Below are 24,890 nucleotides of genomic sequence, written 5' to 3' on the forward strand. Positions count from 1 at the left end.
AGAATTAAATTGAAGAAAAAGCTACTTTAACTAATCTGATAAAATATTCGATATACTTGAGTAGGCCAAGGCTGATGCGCGACACATCTTCATACGACACCACCAATGAAACTAGCACCGGTTCATTGATAACCTCTTCTCTGCGAAGGATGCATGTTTCTCAAAAATACGTCGGGTGGAGTCAAGGTTCCCAAAGCTCTCTGCGCATAGAGATCCAAAAAGGTTAACCCAAATAAATACGACGCATTCACCCAACCAAATCCTTCTGTGGCAACACCTTTAAAATTCAATCCTTGATTACCATACTCGGCATCAACTCGAATCGGAACCGCACCTTTTGTAACGTTATATTTCTCCACGACAACACCATTGTAATCAACAAATGATTTCGTCATCATGTAAAGCCATCTATAAGCCAATCTTCTAGCAATACCATCGTATCCATAATTGACCAAACCTATCCAAGCCAAAATCTGCTGTGGAGCCCATCCAAATGGATAGTCCCATTGACGCGAAGGTCTGCTCAAACTGACTTCACCTCTCGATTTCAATGTTCCAGCAACTAATCCACCATGCTCCTCAAACTTAGGAATGGAAACATCCACCAATTTAGCAGCTTGTTCTTTCGAAGCCAACTTGGAATACAAGGGCCAGAAACAAGTGGCCGATTCATAGTCTTCTTGTTTCTGTTCGTTGACATTGTAATCATAATAAATGCAATCTTTTTCGTTCCAAAGATACTTGTCAGCATTCTTTTTCCTTTCCTTGGCCCTGTGAATCCAAATTTCCGAAGTGTGCACGTTACCTTCCCTATCTTCCAATTTGTCATTAAAGCAGTTTGACAATATAAATGCGAGATCGTTTTCGTATTTGAATAAAAGTGAGTTCAAGTCCACGGTTGCCAAGTATGCACACTTACCTTCCAATCTATACGAGGTATCATGACCTGATTCTCTAACTGCTCTATCATGCAAGAAATATTCATCCAATTTCGGCTCTTTAATCTCTCCATTGTTGTATTTTTCAATAAATTCTTCTTGACTAATGCCATACTTTTCAACATAGTCCTTCAAGATAGCATTGAAATGAGAAGCTTCTGTTTCAGGAGGAATACCTTTTCCTGCAGGGTGGTAGCATGATAACCCAGTACGCTCGTCCAACCTCGGAGCACAGCACCAAACTGTTTCGTACTCCTTTATAGCAGCCAATGCAGAACGGCGCAAAAAGTCTACGGCTTCGTTAATTTCACCCGGATTTGTTTCAACCATTTTATTGAACACTCTCAAGGCCATATCAGTTAAGAACGGTGGCTGCGAGCGACCCAAATAGTAGGATCTGTTCGCATTTAAAATTTTACCATAATACTCAATTTCATAAATAAAGTTCTCCACCATTCCTCTAGCAAGCTCTAGATGGCTAAGATTCTTGTCTGGGTGGACGTCTGTCAACAAGCCAAGTGTTTCCATATATGAGTCCCAACCGTACAACTCATTGAATCGGCCACCCGGGACGACATACGGCCAACCAATTAAGTTTTTGGGGTCATTGGAGTCTGGTTTAGATGCAATTGCCAACAAACCGGGCTTTTTGTTAATAGACTTTATGAAGTCAGCATCAATCTTTTCCGGCAAGTATTGTACGTCCAAGGGAACATCCTTTGAGCTATTCTTGATTTTCGTGAGGAAATCATATTGATCTTTGCGATTATGAGGTACGTAAATTCGGTAGCTTTCTTTACCTTCATGTAGTACTCCATTTTCATCAACATAGGATTCCTTGATCTTTGTATCTCTCGACATCTCAACAATATTGTCCCTGGTGATGCGTCTGGTTAAATTTTTCCAAAAAGATGTTGAAATCAAACGTTTCATCCTATCAACTGGGTTCTCATTCAATCTGGCTTCATCTAATATAATCTGGTGCCTTCCAAATCTACTGGCAATTGTCAATTCCTGCAACAAATTACTCAACATATAAGTGCCCCTCACCTGTGACAGCTTGAACCCATTGGAGTTTGCAGTTCCTAATCGCAACACTTTTGGACCCGTGTCTTCAATGGTGATTTGACAATTGTTGTCAGTATCTTCATTTTCCAACAACTCTTTTAAAGTCTCTTGGACATCATTGATATAAAATTTCTTTGGGCGAAGTACCGAGTCATCCAACGATGCTCTCCGAAAGTGAAGTGTGTTCTGTGGTGGTGGTACAAGAGCCTGTGAATTATCCTCGTGTTGATAAAGGGGCACAATGGAGGGTCTTTTCTTGGCTGCAAGCTCGGTTGCATGTCTGACAAATCTTTGTTCTTTAGCCCCATCGATATCGACATCATCAGGCGTGACAGAATCTGGAGATATTTCCCGATTCAACTTTGGAAGCTTTTTTATGTCCAGGGTCTTCTCCTTGCTGTCGTATCCGTCGTCTTCATCTTCATCGACATCAGTATCGTGGTTCATGTTAAGATTAAAGTTCACCTTTGCCCCACTACCTGGAGTATCACAGAATGCTATTCCTGATGGAGATGGAGATTTTGAACCACCTGAACTTGGAGGCTCTGATCCTTCTTTGATGGAGTCAGTAATAGGGTGAGGCTTATTCAATTCTTTCAAGAATTGTTGTTTTGTTGACGTTGACTCAAAAGTACTAAAAGTCCGAACCCTGTTTAACGGCGAGTTTTTTCCGTGATTCTTCTTCTTGTTGTCACCGTAGTATTTTTCCGCTAAAGCAAAAGGGTCTTCATCACTTGACATTGATGATTGCCTTCTGTGGTGCTGTGTGGGGGAAATTTGGTCGATTGTACTATGTGGAGACAGCATCGTTGACTTAATTATGCGTTGTAAGTATTAAAATGGTCTAAGGAAAGAGACGCTTTGCAAAATAAATAAATTCGGAAAGAGGAGTGGAAGATTGGGGTTTGCTTTTATTTGAAATTGGACTGTGAAAAGCGTCGCAAAGTTGTATTGAGTTGGTGAATTTGGTAGTAAAAAATGGCAGTATCAAAAAAATGGACGATAAGATGTAGATTGAAAGAGTGGGTGTGTTTTTTTAATAAAAATGGTTTATCTGCAGTATGATTTAAATTTAGTCATACACTTCTTTACATAAAACACAATTTGTTGTTGTTGGTTTGCACTGAACTGAATAAAAGATTTTGTATTGAAATGCACGACATTTGTCCGAATGTAAAAAATAAATGCTTTTATTTATGACGTATTACCTAAGTGAATTCTTCCTTAGGAAGAATGGATTGATGTAGAAAACTGAGGCTATAGAAATAGACATGAAACTCGGTAGCTCTTTTAAAGGAGGTCCATTTGTTTAAGTCCTTTTTGATTCAGCATCAGTTGATTGGTGCTAGGATAACAGATTGGGCCAGACTGAACAAAGTTTTGCTACATTGGTCTTCCATCATAAGTCAAGTCTCATTTGCACCTCACTCTTTGGAAGACATAACTGCTATTTTGTATAGTGGAACCTACTTTCTGCAACATTTACGATAAAATCGATACCAAATTTTATGAAAATTTGGACAATTGTTGTAAAAAACTCTTTTAAGCTAAAACAAAGTGTTCATATGGATGTATTTTGACAGATGCAAAGTGGTCTAATTTCCAACGGTCAAACATTTTGCCTTGCCCGGTATATTTCATAAACTTCTTATATCCTCGGTAACTTTTTATTTTTGTATTGCTAATAATTTGTTTCATAATGTATGTTACCCCGGACAAAATTGGAATTTTATTTGTTTACGGTGAAACGCGGGACCCTCTATTATTTTTCATAAAAAGTAGTTAACCTTACATAATCAAGACGTGAATCAATTATGTAATTAGAGAGTAAGCTTATAGTATATATTATGTAATGCTTATTGTGCCTGGTGTGCATGTGTTTAAATTGTATGGGGTAACTCACCACAACCACACCACACACATACATGCAGAAGAAAAAAAAAAAATAATAACGACTAAGTTGTGTAATAATTTAATTAGTATTATTACTTTTTTTTTTTCCACTTTCAATTGGACGTTAATATAAATAGTTTGACAAATTTCCACCCTCAAAATCAAATCAATTCAAAACCCCCCTTTTTCTTCACTTTATTTATTTTTTTTTCTTCTTCTTCTTCATTTGGAATCAGGAATTTCATAATAGTCCACATATATTCAAAAATCAACAACTACACTAAATAATAAACACAATGGTTAAAGTCGCAGTTTTAGGTGCCGCTGGTGGTATCGGTCAACCATTATCCTTGTTGACCAAATTGAACCCAAATGTTGATGAATTGGCATTGTTTGATGTTGTCAATGTCCCAGGTGTTGGTGCTGACTTGGGTCACATCAACTCCAACTCAACCACCGAATCATTCTTGCCTTCATCAAAAGAAGACAAGACTGCTTTGGCCAATGCATTGAAGGGTGCTGATCTTGTCATAATCCCAGCTGGTGTTCCAAGAAAGCCAGGTATGACCAGAGATGACTTGTTCAACATCAATGCCTCCATCTGTCAAGGTTTGGCTGAAGGTATCGCCGAAAACAGTCCAAAAGCTTTTGTTTTGGTTATTTCCAACCCAGTTAACTCCACCGTACCAATCTTTGCCGAGACCTTGAAAAAGAAGGGTGTCTATGACCCAGCAAGATTGTTTGGTGTTACCACTTTGGATATCGTCAGAGCCAACACTTTTATTTCTCAATTGTTTCCAAAGGATACTAAACCAACAGATTTCAATGTCAATGTTATTGGTGGTCACTCTGGTGAAACCATTGTTCCATTGTATTCCCTTGGTTCGACCAAGAAATACTATGACGAATTGAATGAAGAACAAAAGAAGGCTTTGATCCACAGAGTCCAATTTGGTGGTGACGAAGTTGTTCAAGCCAAGAACGGTGCTGGTTCAGCCACTTTGTCTATGGCTTACGCTGGTTACAGATTAGCCGAATCTATCTTGAAGGCAGTTAGAGGTGAAACCGGAATTGTTGAATGCACATTTTTGAACTTGGAATCATCAATTAAAGGTGCTTCAGAAGCCAAGAAGTTGGTTAAAGATTTGGACTTTTTTTCTTTGCCAGTCAAGTTGGGTAAGAATGGTATTGAAGAGGTACAATATGATATCTTGAACAAGATCAACGATGATGAAAAGAAGTTGTTGGAAGTTGCCATTGAGCAATTGGCCAAGAATGTTGAAAAAGGTGTTGCATTTGCTAACAAGTAAAGATTTACATAGTTTAGACTTTGAAAGATTATCTTGAAAGGGTTTAACCAACACTAATCTCGTACTCTATCTTTTATACCTCTATTCAATGGCAAATTCATTTGAAGAAACAATCAGTTTTATTGAAGGGTACCTTGTTATAAACTCTTGAAAAACGGCATCGACATCTACATCCTCAACCGGTTCTCCACCTGCCAAATGGTTTATAAATCCAGGCACGTTCAACATCAAAAATGCAAGTTGCTCCTTGGATAGATCAAACCCTATCTTCAAATCCATTGAATCAACTTGTTTAACTAATTGTGCTAAAACCTTTAAATGGTGCTCGGGAGACTCCATCAAGTAGTTCACAACAATGCTTTTGCCTGTTTTCAATACCATCATTTGTATGTAATTGTAAAGGTACCAATCACGTTGCTTTAGAACCAAGATCGTAAACTGGTTGGTATCTATGTTGTCCAAGAGTTTTGCCAAATCTCCTTGAAGGGTTTTCGGATCGGGGTAATTATTGACTTCTAAAAACCAACAGGATAGCCATTCTTGTGTTGACTGAAGTAGGATATCAATCATAATGCAGTCCACTGGGCTTGGTTGCAAATGCAGTTGACACGGAAAAGTGTTGACAACAAACACCAATTGGACAAACAAAAAGTTTCTAATGGTGGAGTACCCAAAGAGGAAAAAGATCAGCTTGGCCCGTGTAGGGCTGCTTCTTTTCTACTACAAGAGGGTGATTATTCGTAGTCTCAGTCGGAATAAAGCAGAATAATTGATAAAATAATTGATGTATTACTTTCATAGCCAAGCTATATTCGAGAAAAGTGTATGTATAGTAAGATGTCTAGCAGCTCTCTATATATACATGTGTCTGTATCGCTTGATATCTCTTGTGTTAACGATCTTAATCTCAATGTCTGTGCTACTGTCTGCTCTTACAATACACGTTGCTTATGTAATCGAAGGAGTGGCAAAGAAAGAGAAGAAGAAGAAGCAGAAAAAAAAAATTTAAATTTTACTTTGAACCAATTGATTGAAGTATTAAATTCATCCACCAACTAATATATACACACATACACATTCTAATCATCTGTCCAAGAAGCAACAAAAAATATCACTAAAACCACATCGCTGACCTCATAAGACATACATTGGTACATAAACCTCAAAGTAAGTCTACAATTGTATTTTTTATTTTCATTTTTTACTGCAAATAGTGCAACTGGCAACACCATCCAAACAAACTACAATAAAACACAATCCACCACGATAGATAGATAGAAATGGAAGCTATATTGGACTTCTCGACTGATCTAGACATTGCGTTGTTTGATCAAACCGTTGATGCTTTTTACAAAGGTTCCGGTGAGAATCAAAGACAAGCACAATCGGTGTTGAATAGATTTCAAGAACACCCCGAATCTTGGAAGTTTGTTGATAATATTTTATCTAATTCTTCTAACCCACAATCAAAGTACATTGCATTGTCATGTTTAAATAAATTGATTCAATACAGGTGGAAAATGATCCCAGAAGAAGAAAGAATAGGGATAAGAAACTTTATAGTCAATATGATTATCTCGTTGTGTAACGACGAAACTGAGTTTGAGACACAACGTGCCTTGATTAATAAGATTGATTTGACTTTGGTTTCCATTTTGAAACAAGAATGGCCTCATAATTGGCCAGAGTTTGTCCCTGAAATAGTTGCTAGCTCCAGATCTTCATTCAATGTATGCGAGAACAACATGATTGTTCTTAAGTTGTTGAGTGAAGAAGTGTTTGATTACAGTCAAGACCAATTGACTCAAGCTAAAGCACAACAATTGAGAATAAGTATGAAGAATGAATTTGAAAAGATTTTCAAATTGTGTTATGAAGTTTTGGATAAAACAAACAAGTCATCTTTGGTTATTGCTACCTTAAATGCTTTATTGAAATATATTCAATGGATTCCATCAAACTATATTTACCAAACTGACTTGTTGGATATATTATCTACCAAGTTTTTGGCACCAGTCGATACCAGAGCAATTTCTTTGAAATGTTTGACAGAAATTAGCACTTTACCCGACGAAAACGCTAAAACGTTGCTCTTTTTCAAAAACACAATGGAACAGTTCTACAACATTGTACCTATTACAACTAACTTGAAAGAAAGCTACAAAGTTGCTTCATCGGCGGATCAATCATTTTTGCAAGACATGGCCATGTTCTTGTGCACATATTTGGGAAACCATTTATCAGTTTTGGAGCAACATTCAGAGGCTAAAGAACTACTTCAAAACGCGTTAGTATACTTGTTACAGTTGTCAAGAATCGAAGAACGTGAGTTATTCAAAACTTGTTTGGATTTTTGGCAAACCTTTGTCCACCAATTGTTTGTTGAGACGAGAAATTTGCCAAGTAATGAATTAAGTCCGATGATGCAATTGACATATGGCAGCACTATCAAAGCTGGCTCCTCGGGTGGTGCCCCTGATCCTGCTGTTTTGTCCAAATTCCCATTAAGACAACACCAATATAAAGAGGTCTTGTCCAAATTAAGATTGGTGATTATTGAAAACATGGCTAGACCGGAAGAAGTTTTGGTGGTGGAAAACGATGAAGGGGAAATTGTTCGTGAATTTGTAAAAGAGAGTGACACCATTCAATTGTATAAATCAATGAGGGAAGTTTTGGTGTATTTGACTCATTTGAACGTCCTTGACACAGAGCAAATCATGATTGAGAAACTTTCTAGACAACTCGATGAAAGTGAATGGTCATGGCAAAATATAAACACCTTGTGTTGGGCTATTGGGTCCATCTCCGGAGCAATGAATGAAGACATGGAAAAGAGATTTTTGGTCAATGTAATCAAAGACTTGTTGTCTTTGACCGAGATGAAAAGAGGTAAGGATAACAAGGCAGTTGTTGCGTCGAACATCATGTACATTGTTGGTCAGTATCCAAGATTCTTGAAAGCTCACTGGAAGTTCTTGAAAACAGTGGTGAATAAGCTATTCGAATTCATGCACGAAACACACGAAGGTGTGCAGGATATGGCATGTGATACTTTCATCAAAATCACCAACAAATGTAAGCGTCATTTTGTCGTTGTGCAGCAAAATGAAAGGGAGCCATTTATCAATGAAATAATCAGGGAAATCCAATCAATTACTGAAGACTTACAGCCACAACAAGTCCACACATTTTACGAAGCATGCGGTATAATAGTTAGTGCACAAACCAACAAAGATGCGAGAGACAAATTGTTGAGTGAGTTGATGGCATTGCCGAACATGGCATGGTCTTCCATCATACAACAAGCAGGTCAAGATCCTACGTTGTTGACCAACACCGAAACGGTTAAAATCATTGCAAACATTATCAAAACCAACGTTGCTGTTTGTAAAGCTCTAGGTCCAGGATTCTACTCACAATTGGGAGGCTTGTATGTTGATATGTTGTCATTGTACAAGGCAGTTTCATCAATGATATCAGACGCAGTGGCCAAGGATGGAATTATTGCCACAAAAACACCAAAGGTGAGGGGGTTGAGAACGATCAAGAAGGAAATATTGAAAATGATTGAGACCTATATAAACCAAGCAGAGAATTTGGAGGAGATTGTCAGAGATTTGGCCTCACCATTGTTTGGTGCTGTTCTAGAAGATTATAGCTCGAATGTTCCAGATGCTAGGGATGCTGAAGTTTTGAGATGTATGACCGCATTGGTTGCTAAGGTGGGCCACTTGATACCCGATGGTGTTGTTTTGATTTTGCAAAATGTTTTTGAATGTACCTTGGACATGATTAAGAATGACTTTGTTGAGTACCCAGAACATAGAATTGAATTTTATAAGCTTTTGAAAGAAATCAATGCTAAATCGTTCCAGGGATTGTTGCAATTATCAGGCGAAGCATTCCAATCGTTAATCAATGCGGCACTTTGGGCCTTCAAACATAATAATAGAGATGTTGAGGATAATGGGTTGTCATTAACTTTGAACTTGATTGAAAATGTCGAGCACTTGGGTGATACTCCATTCACCAAAGCATTCTATGAAAACTTTTATTTCCAAATTTTATCCGATACATTCTATGTGTTTACCCAGCCGGATCATAAAGCTGGGTTCAGGTATCAATCTCAGTTGCTAGCCCAACTAATTCATTTGGTTGAAGACAATGTCATCAAGTATCCCCTTTACACTCCCGACCAGGCACCAGAAGGAACAACAAACTCTGATTTCTTGAAGCAATACCTTTCACAATTGTTATCTTCGGCATTTGAAAACTTGCAACCTGAACAACTCGCAAACTTTTTGAAAGTTATTACTTCGGTGTATGATGACTTGTTTAAATTCAAGGCCACTTTAAGAGATTTCCTTGTTCAATTGAAACAATTTGGTGGAGATCCTACTGATTACTTGTTTGCAGAAGATAAAGAATTGGAAAAAATTGAGACTGATAGGAAGCAAAGAGAGAAGGACTTACAAGTTGGGGGATTAATTAGGCCATCTGAATTGGATGATGATTAGAAATGGGGTTGCATTACTTTCATCTAGCTCATTCGCTTTTTATGTACCAACCTTGTAGCTTCAAATCTTCAATATGTATAATGTCCATCTAATAAATAAGCTGTTTTTAGATTGCTTGTTAGTAACTGTCTGTTTTAAGCTGTGCTGAATACAACTTCCTTCATGTTATATTTTGCCAGTTTGCACTACCACTGCACTCGTTCACTTCCAGAAGAGAAGAAGAAAAAAAAATTTCAACTCTAGTTTCTTTTCCTTTCTTTTCTTCCTCATCACCAGAAGATCAATTTCATTGTCGAACATGGTTCTTGTCTTTTCCCAGAACCATCCGGGAATTGTCTTCCGTTTAAGTCAAATGGTGTTTTTTATTTAATTTTTGGAACTTTCTAATTCATCAAAAGATGTTGATCTTTTTTGGAATCGAATCTTTTTGATCAATTAATTTCATTTTTTGGGACAATTCAAGTCGGGTGATTTATTGTTTGAAGAAATGAAGTTTGTTGAAGGAATACTGTTGATGTGACGTTGTTGGTACTACGTACATAATCCACCTAGGGTTCCACTCACCTTATATCATCTACATGTTACATCTCTTTATAAAGTAAGTATTTGTAAAATATATACATGTTCAACCCCAATCTCTACTACTCCCTCGCAAGTTGGTTCAATGATTTACCATACAACTTTATCGCATCCGAGATCCTAACGATACCTTTATTTGGTCCTGGAATACATCCCTTTAAAATCAATATGCCTGCATCGCCATCAACATGCAATACTTCCTTATTGAAATCAGTCATGTTGGAGCATCCCATTCTTCCTGGCATCTTCTTTCCGGGCAAAACTCTACCTGGGTTTTGGTTACCACCCATTGCACCAGGGGTTCTATGTGCCTTTGAAACACCGTGTGTTGCTCTACCACCTTTGAAGTTCCAACGCTTCATCACACCAGCAAATCCTTTACCCTTTGTTATCCCCTTGACATCAACTAACTGCCCGACAGCAAAGTAATCAGCTTTAAGTTCAGTTCCCAATGGAATCAAGCTCGACGAATCTCGAACTCTAAACTCTCCAAACTTGTATTTGGGCGACGTGCCTGCTTCTTCAAACATTTTCAACTCACTCAATCTTGGGTAGTTTTTTAATTTATCAATTGTGCCAATGATGTTGGCGTCATATCCAACTTCGTCTCTTGTTTTGTGACCAATGACTTCAACGGAATCGATCTCCAAAACAGTTGCCGGTATTTGTTCTCCTTTTGAAGTAAACCAAGTTATCATCCCTTGTTTTATACCGAAAAGACCCGGTCTTTCTAGTAACTGTTTACGTTTATTTCCTTCTTCCACTGAATGATTCTTGGAAGGGGGAGTTGTCTTTAGTGATGTGATGGCATGGATGGATGTTATTTGTGCAACATTTCGTATAAACTGGGTGCTTGCAGGTGCCAAGCCAGTACTTAGCAGCTTGATACTGAACATGTTCTGGGGTTGCAAGAGTGCTGCTAGTTTGTAGAATGTTGGTTGTTCTTACTGGAAAAAATTTAGAAAAAAAAAAATCTCAGTGAAAAATTGTCAGAGTGATTTCACTACTGGTGCACACTAGACAATGAAGTTGAAACTGCATTTACAAATATGCAAATTATATATATATATCTATATACACGACAAAGGGACATATGTCTATCTACTTGATATTTCTCTCTTTAAGCACAACTGTCTCTCCATCGACAAAAATACCTTTACCCTTGTAAGGCTCAGGTTTCTTGTGTTCTCTGATCAACGAAGCAAATAATTTCACTTGCTGCTTGTCACAGCCTTCAATGACTAATCTAGCTGGGTTGGGACTACTAACTTTCAAGCCAGGGGGGACTACCAACTTCGGCGTGTATGGGAACCCAATTTTCAACGCAACTACATCCTCTCCCTTTTCATTCTTCTCAATTATAGCTCTGTAACCAGTACCAACAAACTTCACTATCGATAAATGGCCTTCACTGGTCCCTATAATTGCATTATGTATCGATGAACGTATTGTTCCCCATAGCGACCTTTGTGTTTTGTTGTTTGGTCTCTCGACTTTGACACTTATTTGCAGATTGTCTCCTTGTGGGTTATGAATGTGGATAAACTTTGGTATTTCCGTTCTAAGTGCGCCAAGTGGACCCTTGACTACAACCTGTCTATCAAGAACAAATCGTTTATTTTTCTTTCTGAAGGATTTGCAAAATTCAATGGGAATCGATTCGATTGAGTAAGATACACCGTCACTAACTTTGATTGGCTTCCTTCCGATGTTTGACAAGCAGAATCTCGATGTTGAAAATTTGCGCACAGAAGTACGCCATACAGAGGCCATCATTCTCTTTTGTTGTATGAGGAGTCAGTCACTCTAGCTTACCTGGTCAAGTCTGAAAATTTTCGAAAAAAATGTTAGCACTGACACAATTTGTGGTGCTACCATAAAGAAAAAAATTAAAACAACATTGGTTTCAATGGGAACTTATTTTAGCTCATCTCAGACGGTACAAACTTGTTTAACAACACATATCTACTATAGCAACATGGTTAGGGCATTGAAACATCATGAAAAGAAGCTTTTAAAGAAAGTGGATTTTCTTGACTGGAAACAAGATCAGGGTCACCGAGATACGCAGGTGATGAGAACATACCATATTCAGAACAGAGAAGACTATCATAAGTATAACAAAATATGTGGTGATATTAGAAAACTAGCAAATAAGCTTTCATTGCTTAAACCTACCGATCCATTTCGTATAAAGCACGAGCAGTTGCTATTAGAGAAGCTATATAATATGGGAGTATTGGCAACCAAATCGAAAATAAGTGACTTGGAGAACAAGGTCACTGTCAGTGCTCTTTGTCGAAGAAGGATTGGAGTGGTCATGTGCAGGCTAAAAATGGCAGAGACTTTGGGAGATGCTGTTAAATTTGTTGAACAAGGACATGTCAGAGTCGGGCCAAATGTCATTACTGACCCTGCCTACCTTGTCACGAGAAATCTTGAGGATTACTTGACCTGGGTTGACAACTCCAAGATTAAGAGAAATTTGCTCAAATATAGAAACAAAATTGATGATTACGAGTTGTCGTGATGTGTATAGAGAGAGGGGAAGGGATGGAGAGTTGTGTATACGATCAAGACATATATTTGTGTTGTTAGTTGTTGTATGTTTTGCATTGTGTGGTGCTGTAGTCTCTTCTTTCTTCTGCTGCATTGCATTACTAGGGTCTCTGAAGATAGGCTTTTAGGTGCTAGGCACAATTATCTTTGTAGATCAATGTAATAAATTTCAAAATTGAAAAACAAAAACTTTAATGCAAAAACATGCAGATATAATTGAAGTGCTGAAAGTATTGTCCTAGCTCGGCATCATTCCAACGGCACACTTTACTGACTGACATATGTTACACTTGTGTTCACAAGAAAGATGTCTTTACCTACGATTAGCCATTTCCAATCACTTGGAGTGACTCCCACAACTTCATTTGCGGACATCAAACGAGCTTACCGGAAACTATCTTTAAAGTACCACCCCGACAAAACACCCGACAAAACTCATCATGAGAAATTCAAAGAGATAAATGTTGCATTTGAGGCTATACGAAATCATTACGAGAAATTTAATACCACTAGTGAAGCACACTTGCCTACGGGAACGCCAAGTGCATCCTACTCTGAGTATCAACAATTCTCATCATCCACAGGACATTCGTTTTCAAGCAGACAGTATTATAGTCGGTTCTCACATAGTGAACACTCGGCGTCAAATGCGCGAAATGCGGCTAATCCAAGTGGAACTGATGGTGCTTTTTTCAAAGCATTCCACAAGTCGCAAGAACAACGAAGACAAGCTTCACAAGAGGCTGCTGCTCGCGCAAAAAGACTCAAAGAGGAGATGCTTGAGCGGTTAAAGGCTGAGGCAGAAGCAAAGAGGAGAGAAGAGTTACGAAAAGCCGAAGCCCGAATGAGAGAAGTTGAGAAAATGGAAGAAGAACGAAGACGAATGGAAAGTGAGAGAAGGAGAAGAGTAGAGAAGGAAGAACGAAGACTTGAAGAAGAACTTAAAAAGCAACGAGAAGCACAGGAAGTTGATACGGTACAGGCGGAAACGGCAACTGAGCAGAATAGATATACAAAAAGCCCATCTGAGATTCTTAGTGGCGAATCGGATGAGGAATATAACCCCAACGAGCATAGAACGCTGCATACTAGCAGTTCAGTTCAAGATAAGGAATATCAAAATGCAAAGCAGAGCCGACGGGACATGGCTGATGCAGCAGAAACAGCTACTGAATTTTTGAGGAACCAGTATAACCCTGATGATACCGAAAGACTTTTTAGATCAAAGAAGAGTGGCAAAGTGACAAACGGTCAAGAAGAGGACTATGTACCGTCAAGCAAACGCCGTAAGAATGATTATTCAAATAAAAATAGAGCAAAAAATAGCAAAGGGCTCGACATCCCAATTGTATCGGAGAATGATTTTACAGACGTTGAGGCAATTACCATATCGGACAGGTCCTATGACCTGGAAGATGATGATGGAATAGAAATCATAGAGGAGACAGGACCTAATATGAAGGCGAAGGGTACGTCAAATAAATCGTCCAATCAAAGAGCGGCCACAGGGGCCAATAATGGAGCTCACGTTTCAACGGAGGGGAAGGCTGATAAGGAATACAGTCCTGAAAAATTGGACGAGTATATTCCGTTTTCTGTGAAACCGAAAGCTCCCCCTAGAAGTAGTACAAGACCAGACACTAAAATCAATCCAACCTTGTCCAAGCGACCTGTGCCCCCACCAACAAATCATATACGGCATCATGCAACTTCACCACATAAAAGATCTAAGATCAGCGCCAATAATGACTCTTCGGCATTTGATATGGGGAACTTGGGGATGAATGTAGGAGACATTGAAGAAGTTGACTTCCGTGAATTGGAGGACAGTCTCCCTACTTCGCTGAGGAGAAAGCAACCAAACTCAAATTCAGGAAATGTAGCAAATTCCTCGAGGACCACGCCAGCAGAAGCAACTCGTTTCACAGATGGTATCTCCAGAGCGGAGACATTATCTACCCCAATGAATAAAAATACTGTGCGTGGCCATTCTGCTGCCAGACTCCGCACCAATGCTGAAAGATCAACGCGGGCTCCACTAACAGTATTGGACTTCCACGCGTCTCCCAAAGTGCACAACTTTACGTCCCCCAAACCTCCCTTACTCGACTTTGATGCAAATATTAGTCGAGGTAAATGGCAGCGCTACGTCAAGTCCATGACAAACTATCAGAAGTCATTCTTGGAATACAAAGAACTTATAGTGCGCTATCAACTTGAAAGGACGCAAAAAGATTTTGAACATTTTGACTCGATCAATGATTTACAAGAACAAAGCAATTTGGCGGTGTACAATGAGTGTTTACTGCGGGATTTGGAGGTGATTACTCAGTACAAAGATGCACTTCGTGTTTTCGGTCTCAACATGATGTTTTACCAACAAAATTGCCAGTGGATTAGAATGTGTAAAGAGCCTGATCCCAATTGGACCTAAGTAGAGTTTATAATGCAAGAAAGTTCAGCTCCCCTCTTCTTCCTGATCCCCCGTGTTGAGAAAAATGTACCCTAGAGGTGATGTAGCACAAAACCAGTAAAAGAACATAGAAAAATATAAACCGCGTTTTTCTTTTCAGATTTTGCAAAAACACGTCACCAATTCATTACCAGTGTCAAGCCATTCATTCGCTTCAGTTAACAAAGGGGAACATACTTTCTTTTTGCATCAGTATGGATAGGAATAGGAAATTGTTATTGACAGTGGGGTTGTTATTCCATTTCTTCTACCTATGGTCCATCTTTGACATTTATTTTGTGCTGCCGTTGGTTCACGGTATGGACCACCATGTGTCCACTTATGAACCTCCAGCTAAGAGACTTTTTCTTATTGTTGGTGACGGCCTCAGGGCAGACAAGACGTTTCAGAAATTGACACACCCAAGAACAGGAGAGTACAAATATCTCGCACCTTATTTGCGTAGTCTAGCCTTGAACAATGGAACGTGGGGAATATCAAATACTAGGATGCCCACTGAATCACGCCCGGGACACGTGGCCATGATTGCCGGCTTTTATGAAGATGTTTCGGCAGTCACCAAGGGTTGGAAAGAGAATCCGGTGAACTTTGACTCGTTTTTCAACCAATCAAGACATACGTACTCATTCGGTAGTCCCGATATTTTACCAATGTTTGCCTATGGTGATGGCGTTGTGCCTGGGAGAATTGATGTTTGCATGTACGCGCATGAATTTGAGGACTTCACCTCGAGTTCAATAGAGTTGGATTCTTTTGTTTTCAAACATTTTGATGATCTTTTGACTAATCTGACAACAAATGCAACCTTGCATGATGAATTACACCAGGATGGAAACGTATTTTTCTTGCATTTGCTAGGCCCAGATACAGCAGGTCATGCTTATCGTCCTTACTCTGCTGAATATTATGAGAATATTGAATATATTGACACCATGTTGGAGAAAGTTGTGCCTCAAATTAATGAATTTTTTGGCGATGACAAAACTGCATTTGTGTTTACTGCCGATCACGGTATGTCTGACTTTGGGTCCCATGGAGATGGTCACCCAGATAACACTAGGACACCATTAATTGCTTGGGGTGCTGGTCTTAACAAGCCTGTTCATTTGAAAGATGTGCACCATTTAGAGGCGCAATTACTCAAGCAAGACCCAATAAGAAGCGGATTTGAGTCTACATATTTCGATACCTGGGAATTGGATCATTTGGTAAGGAATGATGTCAATCAGGCGGACATTGCCTCGTTGATGGCATATTTAACAGGTGCTAATTACCCAGCAAACTCAGTTGGAGAATTGCCATTGGGCTATCTCGATGCCACTCCGCAAAACAAAATCAAGGGCCTTTATGCAAATGCTTTAGCCATTGTTGAGCAGTATATTGTCAAGGAGAAGGAGGTTTACAGTCATCAATTCAAATTCAAACCATACGAGCCATTTGAAGAGAAAACGATTAAAGACTACCAGAAGGAGATTGAGAGTATGATTGAGTTGCTTAAGGAGGCCCCTGATCCAGAAGTTGAGAAGTTGGCTATTGAAATTACAGAAGAGTTGATGAAGAAAACATTGGCCGGGTTGAATTATTTGACCACTTATAATTGGGCCCTTCTTCGCTCTATTGTGACATTGGGCTTTTTTGGCTGGATAGTGTATTCCTTCATTTTATTTTTAAAGCTCTTCATCTTGTCAAAGAGTGACTTGAAAAAAGTCAAGAGTCTGTACTCACCGGTGACATTGGCATCTTTTCTGGTGTTGGGAACATCACTTGGGTATTTGTTATTCTATCAAAGTTCTCCGATCAACTACTACATGTACACTGCTTTCCCGCTTTATTTTTGGTACACGATTGTGGTGGAATTTCAACACTTGATTGATGGAGTGGGGGAATTGTTACGTGGTGTTTCCCTTGGTGGTAAAATATTAATATTCACCAGCTTCCTCGGAATGTATGAGGGGATCGCGTATGGATTTTTCGAAAGATTCACGTTTTCAATCATATTCTGTGTCGTTGGTGTTTATCCGGTTTTCATACTGGACTCGCACAAGATATCTGGATTGATGAAATTTTTGTGGTTTTTCAGTTGTCTCTTCATGTGCATATTCACCAATCTCAACCCAATAAAGACGGAGAATTTGCTTCTAATAAACTTGGGTGCTGCACTTGCATTTATTATAAGTATCGTGGGATTCAATGAAGTAGAAAAGAGGAGCTACGATATTGGATTCCCACAAAAGGCTATAACTTATGCTCAGATATTCGCTATTCCACTCATCACATACGCAACTGATGTGTCGGTGGTGTCTTTACAGTCTCGAAATGGTCTTCCTTTGTATTCACAGATTATTGGCTGGGTGATATTTGTGACTTCACTTGTAGTGCTCCCAGTACTCCATTCCTTCTACCCATCAAAAGACTACAGGTTTAGATTGTTGATCATATTCATAACTTTTGTGCCAACGTTTGTGATTTTCACAATATCTTTTGAATTGTTGTTTTATATTGGATTCTCCTTGGTGTTACTACAATGGCTTACGATTGAGGAGCTTCTCAAGTATTCCCAAGCGGAAATATTGAAGGAACAGAAAGAAACAGGAAAATTACCCCAAGGCTACTGGGTTCAAGTGATTAGGATTGCTATAATTGGGTTTTTCTTTTTGCAAGTGGCTTTTTTTGGAACAGGTAACGTGTCGTCAATTTCATCATTTTCATTGGACTCGGTTTACCGATTGATACCCGTTTTCAGTCCATTTGCCATGGGAGCTTTGCTAATGATAAAGTTGATCATTCCATACGTGTTGCTCTCTACATGCTTAGGTATCATGAATCATCAATTGGAAGTTAAACGATTTACAATTTCCACATTGATCATATCCACCAGCGATATCTTATCATTAAACTTTTTCTTTTTAGTGCGGACAGAAGGGTCCTGGTTGGACATTGGTGTGTCGATCTCAAATTATTGTTTGGCAATTTTGTCGTCATTGTTTATGTTGATCTTGGAGTTGGTTAGTTCGGTTATTTTGAGTGGTGTTGAGTACATTCAGACAGATAAGAAGTTGGATTACGAACCTATTAGTCATAGAGTGAGGAAAAAGAAAATTACATAGTGTTTATTTAATCAAAAGGTATTTAGATGCTTTTTTATGGTATAGATTTATTCTTCTAGAATCGCTTGATTTGATTGCAAACCCGTGACTTAGTCCAAATTTTGAAGATGAAAAAAAAAAAAGAAATGAAAAAAGAAAAAAAATAAAAAAGAAGTTAGTCAGATCCGCTCATATCCAGTAACTTTTTCAAGCCAACAATGACAGACAACTCTGAACCTAAAAGACATGTGTTAATGATAGACAACTATGATTCCTTTACATGGAATTTATATCAATATTTACATCAATCCAGCCGATGTGGAAAGGTTGATGTGTACAGAAATGACAAAATAGATATTGACACCATTGAAAATGAAATCAAGCCAGATATAATATTCATCTCACCTGGCCCTGGCCACCCTTTAACCGATTCAGGTATCTCAAGAGATTTAATTAGACACTTCAAGGGGAAATTACCCATATTTGGAGTTTGTATGGGCCAAGAATGTATTTTTGATGTGTTTGGTGGTGATGTTTCGTATGCCGGTGAAATCGTGCATGGTAAAACAACTACTATCAAACATGACGGTAGGGGAATGTTTGAAGATGTGCCACAATCAGTGGCTGTTACTAGATACCACTCGCTTGCTGGTAGTGAAAAGACATTGCCTGATGTTTTGGAAGTCACTGCTGTCACTGAAACAGAACCAGAAGTAATTATGGGAGTTAGACACAAGAAGTATACTATTGAAGCAGTACAATTCCATCCTGAGTCCATTTTAACCGAGTCTGGACAATTAATGATTGATAACATTTTAGGAGTACACGGAGGCACCTGGGACGAAAACAAAGCTTACAAGTTGAAGCATAAAGAAGAGGTGACGAAGAAATCGTTTGCCAAAAATGAAAATATTTTAACTACAATTTACAAAAAGAGAAAAGAGGATTACGAAATGATAGAGAATTTGCCTGGTCGTTCGTTCCAAAACTTGGAAATTGCCTTATCGTTGGGTGCAGCTCCACCAATTATCAATTTTTATGATCGTCTTAAGTACACCCAAGATGAACTTCAGCAAACCATCATTTTATCCGAATTTAAAAGAGCTAGTCCATCTAAAGGTGACATCAATACAAATGCACATGCAGGTACCCAAGCCTTAACGTATGCCATCAATGGAGCTTCAGCAATTTCCATCTTGACTGAACCAACTTGGTTTAAAGGATCAATTGAGGATTTATCGTTGGTTCGTAAAGTTATTGACAGTCCGGCAACGCAAAAAGTAAGTAATTACAAACGACCAGCGGTATTGAGGAAAGAATTCATATTCAACAAGTACCAGATATTGGAAGCTAGATTAGCTGGTGCCGATACTGTTTTACTTATTGTCAAGATGTTGAAAGATGTAAAATTATTACAAGAGTTGTATGCATACTCTTTGGAATTGGGAATGGTGCCATTAGTTGAAGTGAATGATGATGCAGAATTGACTCAAGCTTTGAAATTAACCTACCAAAATGACACTAAAGAGCCATTGATTATTGGAGTTAATAATCGTAACTTGACCAATTTCAGCGTCAATTTACAAACTACTAGTTCATTAGTGGAGCACGCAAAGGGAAGCCAAAATGGCAGAAATGGTGATGTCTTGGTGTTGGCGTTATCGGGAATCACCAGTGTTGATGATGTCAAGAAGTACAAGTATGAAGATGATGTTGATGGGTTCTTGATTGGTGAAAGTTTAATGAGAGCTGAAGCAAATGGTAAAGCCGGTGAATTCTTGCATGATTTATGTAGCTGTTAGATTGGCTGTTCGTTTTTTATAGAAGTAAATAACAAATCAAACAGTTTATTCCCTCAGAAGAGTTTGGTGATATCTCCCCTCTTGCTGTTGCAAAACTCTCGCGTGAAGAATACACCAGACGCGTTTTAAAAAAAAAAAGGAGAAATAAAAAAAAATACAGAATCCACACGCCATTCAATTACACTCACACATACAGCTCACAAATCATCACCATGGAAGCAACCACTAAAAGAATAGATGCGACGCTCTTACAACAAAACCAAAACAACCTCGTTCGAATCATCGGTAAATGTGAATCATACGATACCAGCACGCAACAGGCCATATTGATAAGCAATGGATCCGTCAAGCTAGATTTATCATCAGCTACCCAGGACGGCGCGGGAAACGACGGTGATAACAATGGAGACGGGGCATTGCAAGTGAATAAGAACTATGAAATTATTGGCAAAGTCAGCCATAATCCATCTGATTTAAAAGTGCATGTTTATTCGGTTGTTTCATTGACTGATAATTTGAATTTAAATGCGGTTGAGAAATTGGTTCAATATACCTATAAAGTACCCGAGTTATTTTATCAAGAGAGTTAGAGCAGGTTATTGTTGTTAGATTTAGAATGCTACGTCTAGAGAATTTTTAATAATGGAATAAACCAAACATCTTTTGCTTTATCTTTGTAGATATGTATATGATTTTCTATAATAGTGTCAAGTCACGAGCTAAATCATTAAACCTCTGTTCCTTTGACGCGTATAGCTCATTCCATTTATTCAACCATTGCAGCGGTGGTGCATTTGTTGGGTAAGCCTTAATGTACTTGAAATTTCCATAAGCAATGGCCAATCTATACCCGGCCTCGCCTGAAGATTTCACCACGGTATCACCTATTTTCGCCACTAGGTCCAATACGGGAGCAGCCGAAGTCTCAGAGTGGCTGTTTAATCCAGTTGTCTTGATTTGAACCGTTGATAAATCATAAACAAAAGAAGCTAGTGCTGTAATTGCTGCGGCGTAAAGCTTGGCTGACGAATCCAATGCTGTGGCCTTTTGTCCAATTTCGTGCAAGATCTTTTGGAATGTGGCATTGTAGATATACCGAGTTGAGTCACCCTCGAATGGGTCAATATAGGCTTGAATGAATCCAGCTCCACCAATGAAATTGGCCAACACTTTCATAATCATCATGAACAAGGTTGCATTGGAAGAATCGATAATTTCCAACCCAGATTCAATCAGATTGGACACTGTTTGGGCAACGGACTCCTGGCCAAGGAAATCGTGAGCGGTAATTTTGCCAAGAGCAATTCGAATCAAATCAAATCCAATCAATTTCGATGATGTATTCCAAGATGAAATGATCTTAGTGGCATAGTTCAAAATCAATTCAACAGCATCACCTGAAGATAAATTAGAAATTAAGCCCAGAATAGTTGATATCTCCTCCTCGGTGAATTGACTAGTTTCCTGTGACTGGTTTAACTTTTTCAATCCATTGAGTATGGTATCCTTTTTGAATTCTTTATACGAAATAAATTGAGTCTCTGGTATAATCGACGTTGCAACTTGAGGCTGCTCTCCTGAACTATGTTGTCTCGCATAAGCATCAGAATACGGATCATTAGCCAATGCTGGCAGCTGGGCTTGGTTGTTTTCGGTAGTTCCTTCACTCAACTTTGCCCCCGCTGTATTCGTCTCCAAAAACCACACTACTTCGTCAGTATAAGACGATGGCAACTCATTATCAGCTAAAAACTTTTCTGCCACCGTGTAGGGATTCTGATTCAAATTGTAGGGCAATTTTAGTGGTGGTTCACCGTCCTTAATATCGACATCAAACACATAATCATATTCTTGTCCCTCGTACGTTTGCTTCTTTGTTGAGCTTGCTCCCCCAACAACATCACCAATTTTATGCCATTCTCCGCCAGACCATTGGTGAGCTTCAATGGTGCCATCCGCAGTCTTGACCATTATGGTTGACCCTTCTTGTTTCCCCGGCTTAGATAACGCCTCGATACCCGGTATATCGGTTTTCTTCAAATCATCCAATGATTGTTCCGATATTGATGATGATTGCACTGCTTCAGTAAATGCTTTCAATTCATCTTGTGGAGCTACTCGCGCTGGATCTTGAGTAAAGACCCGGATTTGGTTATCGGATCCACCAACGGCAAAATCTCCATTTGGCAACATAGTCACGCACCACACTGAAATACATGGTAAAGTAATCACTTGCACTGCTTGTTCACCCTTTGATAAATCCCAAATTCTGACGGTTCTATCTTCACCAGTAGATACTAGATTGCCATTGGGCAACAATGCCAAATCGTAAACAAATGAGTCATGGCCAAATAGTGTCTTCAATATCCTACCCGTCTGCAAGTCCCATATCTTGATAGTACCATCATTAGCACTAGATACAAACCGTTCACCACCGGGTAAAACCAACAATTTTCGAACGACATCAGTATGTCCCAAAAACTTTTGGATTTCATGGTCTCCTTGCCATAGTCTGATTGATTTGTCAGCGGATGCCGTCAAATATTGATTCTTGTTGTTGACAATTTTACAATCCCATACTGATGAATCATGGCCCCCAAGGACAAATTTGGGAACAAATTCTTGTAAATTCCATACTATTGCAGTTCCATCCCATGAGCTAGAAATAAATTCATCATGAGCAAAATTCATGGCGCATACATTTCCTTCGTGTCCAATCAATTGGTATTTCCCATCCTGGTCGAAATTGACAGCTTCTCCTTCTTGGACTCCTTGCTGGTATAGATCACTCAAATATATCATGGCATCTTGTCCTCCACTAGCAACTAATTCTTCGCCCGATTGTTCCAATTTGACAATTGAAACTGAATTGATAAAAGATTTGGTTGGTGAATGGAAAAGTATTCTTGAGTCGGTTTCCAGTGACGTATTTACATGATTCCATACTCTTGTTGTCGAGTCTCTCAGCACTGATACAAGTATGGGCTCGTCTCCAATGGTTGAGTTTGCCAAGCCCCTAACATCTTGCTCGTGGCCTGATAAGGTGGAACTAAGTTTGTATGTCATGATTTGTATAGTTATTTTACAGTTGCAGAAAGACAACCAGTGGCAACACTAATTTTCAGTTACAATTTGTAACCTTTTGCTCTTATCTGGTAGCGCAAGACGTCAAAGTTGCAAGACTTAAGCACCACGTAATGCAATAGAACTTCTCCGACAGCTCATTCATCTACACTCGATCGAGTCCTAAATCAAGTAATATATATCTAGCTCTATGGTGTAACTATCATAAAAAAAGAAAACGTCTACATGTATAGTTCTCACAACCATTAGTGTTGCCATTAGTGTTGCCATTAGTGTTGCCATTAGTGTTGTTTGACCAACATTGAATCTCTTGCTGGGCCAGTACCAACCCACTGAATTGGCACTTGAAGATACTTTTCAATAAAATCAAGATATTTTTTGGCATTTTCTGGTAAATCGTCATAATTCTTAATCTTGGTGATATCAGTTTCCCAACCAGGTAATGTTTCATAAACAACTTCGACATTGCCTAAATCAATCAAATCTTCAGGGAAACTCTTTAATTCTTTACCATTCAATTTATAAGCCACACCCACTTTAATTTCCTTAAACTTGTCCAAAACATCCAATTTAGTAATGTTTAACGAAGTGTAACCATTGATTAAAGTTGAATGTCTCAATACAACCAAATCTAACCAACCGCATCTTCTTTTTCTTCCGGTGGTGACACCATATTCGGCACCGACATCCTGCAAAGTTTCACCAACAGAGTTCAATTGTTCAGTGGGGAATGGACCTTCACCAACTCTAGTAGTGTATGCCTTGACAACACCATAAATGTTTCTAATGGTTTTTGGTGGGATTCCCAATCCAGTCAACACACCACCAATACCGGTGGAAGAAGAAGTAACGTATGGATAAGTACCAAAATCAATGTCCAACATCAAAGCATTGGCACCTTCAATTAAAATCTTCTTCTTGTCAGCAATGGCATTATGCATGTATTCAACAGTGTCAACCACAAAAGGTCTCAACTCTTCTCTATACTTGGCATATCTGGCCAATTCTTCTTCATAGTCATAATCAAATTCACCATATCTCTTCATTCTTGATTCGACTAATCTCATATATCTAGTCTTGAACTCGTCCCATGCTTTTGGTTCAGGGTTAACCAAATGATGAACTCTGATACCTGATCTTGAAGCTTTAGTAGAATAAGTAGGGCCAATACCTTTACCAGTAGTACCAATGGACTTTTTGTTTTCCGACAATTCCGCCTCCTTCAATTTATCAGTTCTTTGGTGGAAATCGAAAACCAAATGAGCTCTAGAACTAACGAATAAACGACCGCGACAATCTAAGCCTTTAACTTCCAAGTTTTGTAACTCTTGGAAAAATGATGGAACATGAACAACAACTCCAGATCCAATGACATTTTCACACTTGGGATTAACTAGTCCACTAGGTAACATGTGAAAGTCAAATTTCTTACCATCAACAACAATGGTGTGTCCTGCATTGTTACCTCCTTGACATCTAGCACAAACATCGATGTCGTCACATAACAAGTCGACTAATTTTCCTTTTCCTTCATCACCCCATTGGGCTCCTAAAACAACGTCACACATGATTAAAGAT

General features: G+C 38.8%; 13 protein-coding genes across 13 annotated transcripts; 7 read left to right on the top strand and 6 right to left on the bottom strand. All coding sequences in view use genetic code 12, as the record gives it.

Annotated features, from left to right (window-relative positions):
• Positions 1 to 122: 122 nt before the first annotated feature.
• On the bottom strand, positions 123 to 2,747 carry NTH1 (alpha,alpha-trehalase NTH1; the record flags this gene model as incomplete). Its single annotated transcript, XM_051814228.1, has 1 exon — positions 123 to 2,747. The coding sequence occupies one exon, from the start codon at positions 2,745 to 2,747 to the stop codon at positions 123 to 125; it is 2,625 nt and encodes an 874-aa protein (XP_051672263.1).
• Positions 2,748 to 4,195: 1,448 nt separating this feature from the next.
• MDH1 (malate dehydrogenase) lies at positions 4,196 to 5,209 on the top strand (the record flags this gene model as incomplete). The annotated part of the gene is made up of 1 exon (XM_051814229.1): positions 4,196 to 5,209. One exon carries the CDS (start codon positions 4,196 to 4,198, stop codon positions 5,207 to 5,209), a length of 1,014 nt encoding a protein of 337 aa, XP_051672264.1.
• An 81-nt stretch (positions 5,210 to 5,290) lies between these two features.
• CANMA_002189 (uncharacterized protein) lies at positions 5,291 to 5,779 on the bottom strand (the record flags this gene model as incomplete). The annotated part of the gene is made up of 1 exon (XM_051814230.1): positions 5,291 to 5,779. One exon carries the CDS (start codon positions 5,777 to 5,779, stop codon positions 5,291 to 5,293), a length of 489 nt encoding a protein of 162 aa, XP_051672265.1.
• Positions 5,780 to 6,489: 710 nt separating this feature from the next.
• On the top strand, positions 6,490 to 9,729 carry CRM1 (exportin; the record flags this gene model as incomplete). Its single annotated transcript, XM_051814231.1, has 1 exon — positions 6,490 to 9,729. The coding sequence occupies one exon, from the start codon at positions 6,490 to 6,492 to the stop codon at positions 9,727 to 9,729; it is 3,240 nt and encodes a 1,079-aa protein (XP_051672266.1).
• Positions 9,730 to 10,370: 641 nt separating this feature from the next.
• CANMA_002191 (mitochondrial 54S ribosomal protein uL3m) lies at positions 10,371 to 11,204 on the bottom strand (the record flags this gene model as incomplete). The annotated part of the gene is made up of 1 exon (XM_051814232.1): positions 10,371 to 11,204. One exon carries the CDS (start codon positions 11,202 to 11,204, stop codon positions 10,371 to 10,373), a length of 834 nt encoding a protein of 277 aa, XP_051672267.1.
• Positions 11,205 to 11,409: 205 nt separating this feature from the next.
• Positions 11,410 to 12,084, bottom strand: MRPL6 (mitochondrial 54S ribosomal protein uL6m; the record flags this gene model as incomplete). Its single annotated transcript, XM_051814233.1, has 1 exon — positions 11,410 to 12,084. The coding sequence occupies one exon, from the start codon at positions 12,082 to 12,084 to the stop codon at positions 11,410 to 11,412; it is 675 nt and encodes a 224-aa protein (XP_051672268.1).
• A 202-nt stretch (positions 12,085 to 12,286) lies between these two features.
• CANMA_002193 (snoRNA-binding rRNA-processing protein) lies at positions 12,287 to 12,838 on the top strand (the record flags this gene model as incomplete). Its single annotated transcript, XM_051814234.1, has 1 exon — positions 12,287 to 12,838. The coding sequence occupies one exon, from the start codon at positions 12,287 to 12,289 to the stop codon at positions 12,836 to 12,838; it is 552 nt and encodes a 183-aa protein (XP_051672269.1).
• A 336-nt stretch (positions 12,839 to 13,174) lies between these two features.
• Positions 13,175 to 15,301, top strand: CANMA_002194 (uncharacterized protein; the record flags this gene model as incomplete). The annotated part of the gene is made up of 1 exon (XM_051814235.1): positions 13,175 to 15,301. The coding sequence occupies one exon, from the start codon at positions 13,175 to 13,177 to the stop codon at positions 15,299 to 15,301; it is 2,127 nt and encodes a 708-aa protein (XP_051672270.1).
• A 233-nt stretch (positions 15,302 to 15,534) lies between these two features.
• On the top strand, positions 15,535 to 18,447 carry MCD4 (mannose-ethanolamine phosphotransferase; the record flags this gene model as incomplete). Its single annotated transcript, XM_051814236.1, has 1 exon — positions 15,535 to 18,447. The coding sequence occupies one exon, from the start codon at positions 15,535 to 15,537 to the stop codon at positions 18,445 to 18,447; it is 2,913 nt and encodes a 970-aa protein (XP_051672271.1).
• Positions 18,448 to 18,644: 197 nt separating this feature from the next.
• On the top strand, positions 18,645 to 20,228 carry TRP3 (bifunctional anthranilate synthase/indole-3-glycerol-phosphate synthase; the record flags this gene model as incomplete). The annotated part of the gene is made up of 1 exon (XM_051814237.1): positions 18,645 to 20,228. One exon carries the CDS (start codon positions 18,645 to 18,647, stop codon positions 20,226 to 20,228), a length of 1,584 nt encoding a protein of 527 aa, XP_051672272.1.
• Positions 20,229 to 20,440: 212 nt separating this feature from the next.
• CANMA_002197 (uncharacterized protein) lies at positions 20,441 to 20,818 on the top strand (the record flags this gene model as incomplete). The annotated part of the gene is made up of 1 exon (XM_051814240.1): positions 20,441 to 20,818. The coding sequence occupies one exon, from the start codon at positions 20,441 to 20,443 to the stop codon at positions 20,816 to 20,818; it is 378 nt and encodes a 125-aa protein (XP_051672273.1).
• A 106-nt stretch (positions 20,819 to 20,924) lies between these two features.
• DOA1 (Doa1p) lies at positions 20,925 to 23,294 on the bottom strand (the record flags this gene model as incomplete). Its single annotated transcript, XM_051814241.1, has 1 exon — positions 20,925 to 23,294. One exon carries the CDS (start codon positions 23,292 to 23,294, stop codon positions 20,925 to 20,927), a length of 2,370 nt encoding a protein of 789 aa, XP_051672274.1.
• Positions 23,295 to 23,593: 299 nt separating this feature from the next.
• ADE12 (adenylosuccinate synthase) lies at positions 23,594 to 24,880 on the bottom strand (the record flags this gene model as incomplete). The annotated part of the gene is made up of 1 exon (XM_051814242.1): positions 23,594 to 24,880. The coding sequence occupies one exon, from the start codon at positions 24,878 to 24,880 to the stop codon at positions 23,594 to 23,596; it is 1,287 nt and encodes a 428-aa protein (XP_051672275.1).
• Positions 24,881 to 24,890: the final 10 nt, after the last annotated feature.

The sequence above is a fragment of the Candida margitis genome (genome assembly GCF_024628925.1).
Source record: "Candida margitis strain CBS 14175 chromosome Unknown scaffold2, whole genome shotgun sequence".
NCBI classification, from domain to species: domain Eukaryota; kingdom Fungi; phylum Ascomycota; class Pichiomycetes; order Serinales; family Debaryomycetaceae; genus Lodderomyces; species Lodderomyces margitis.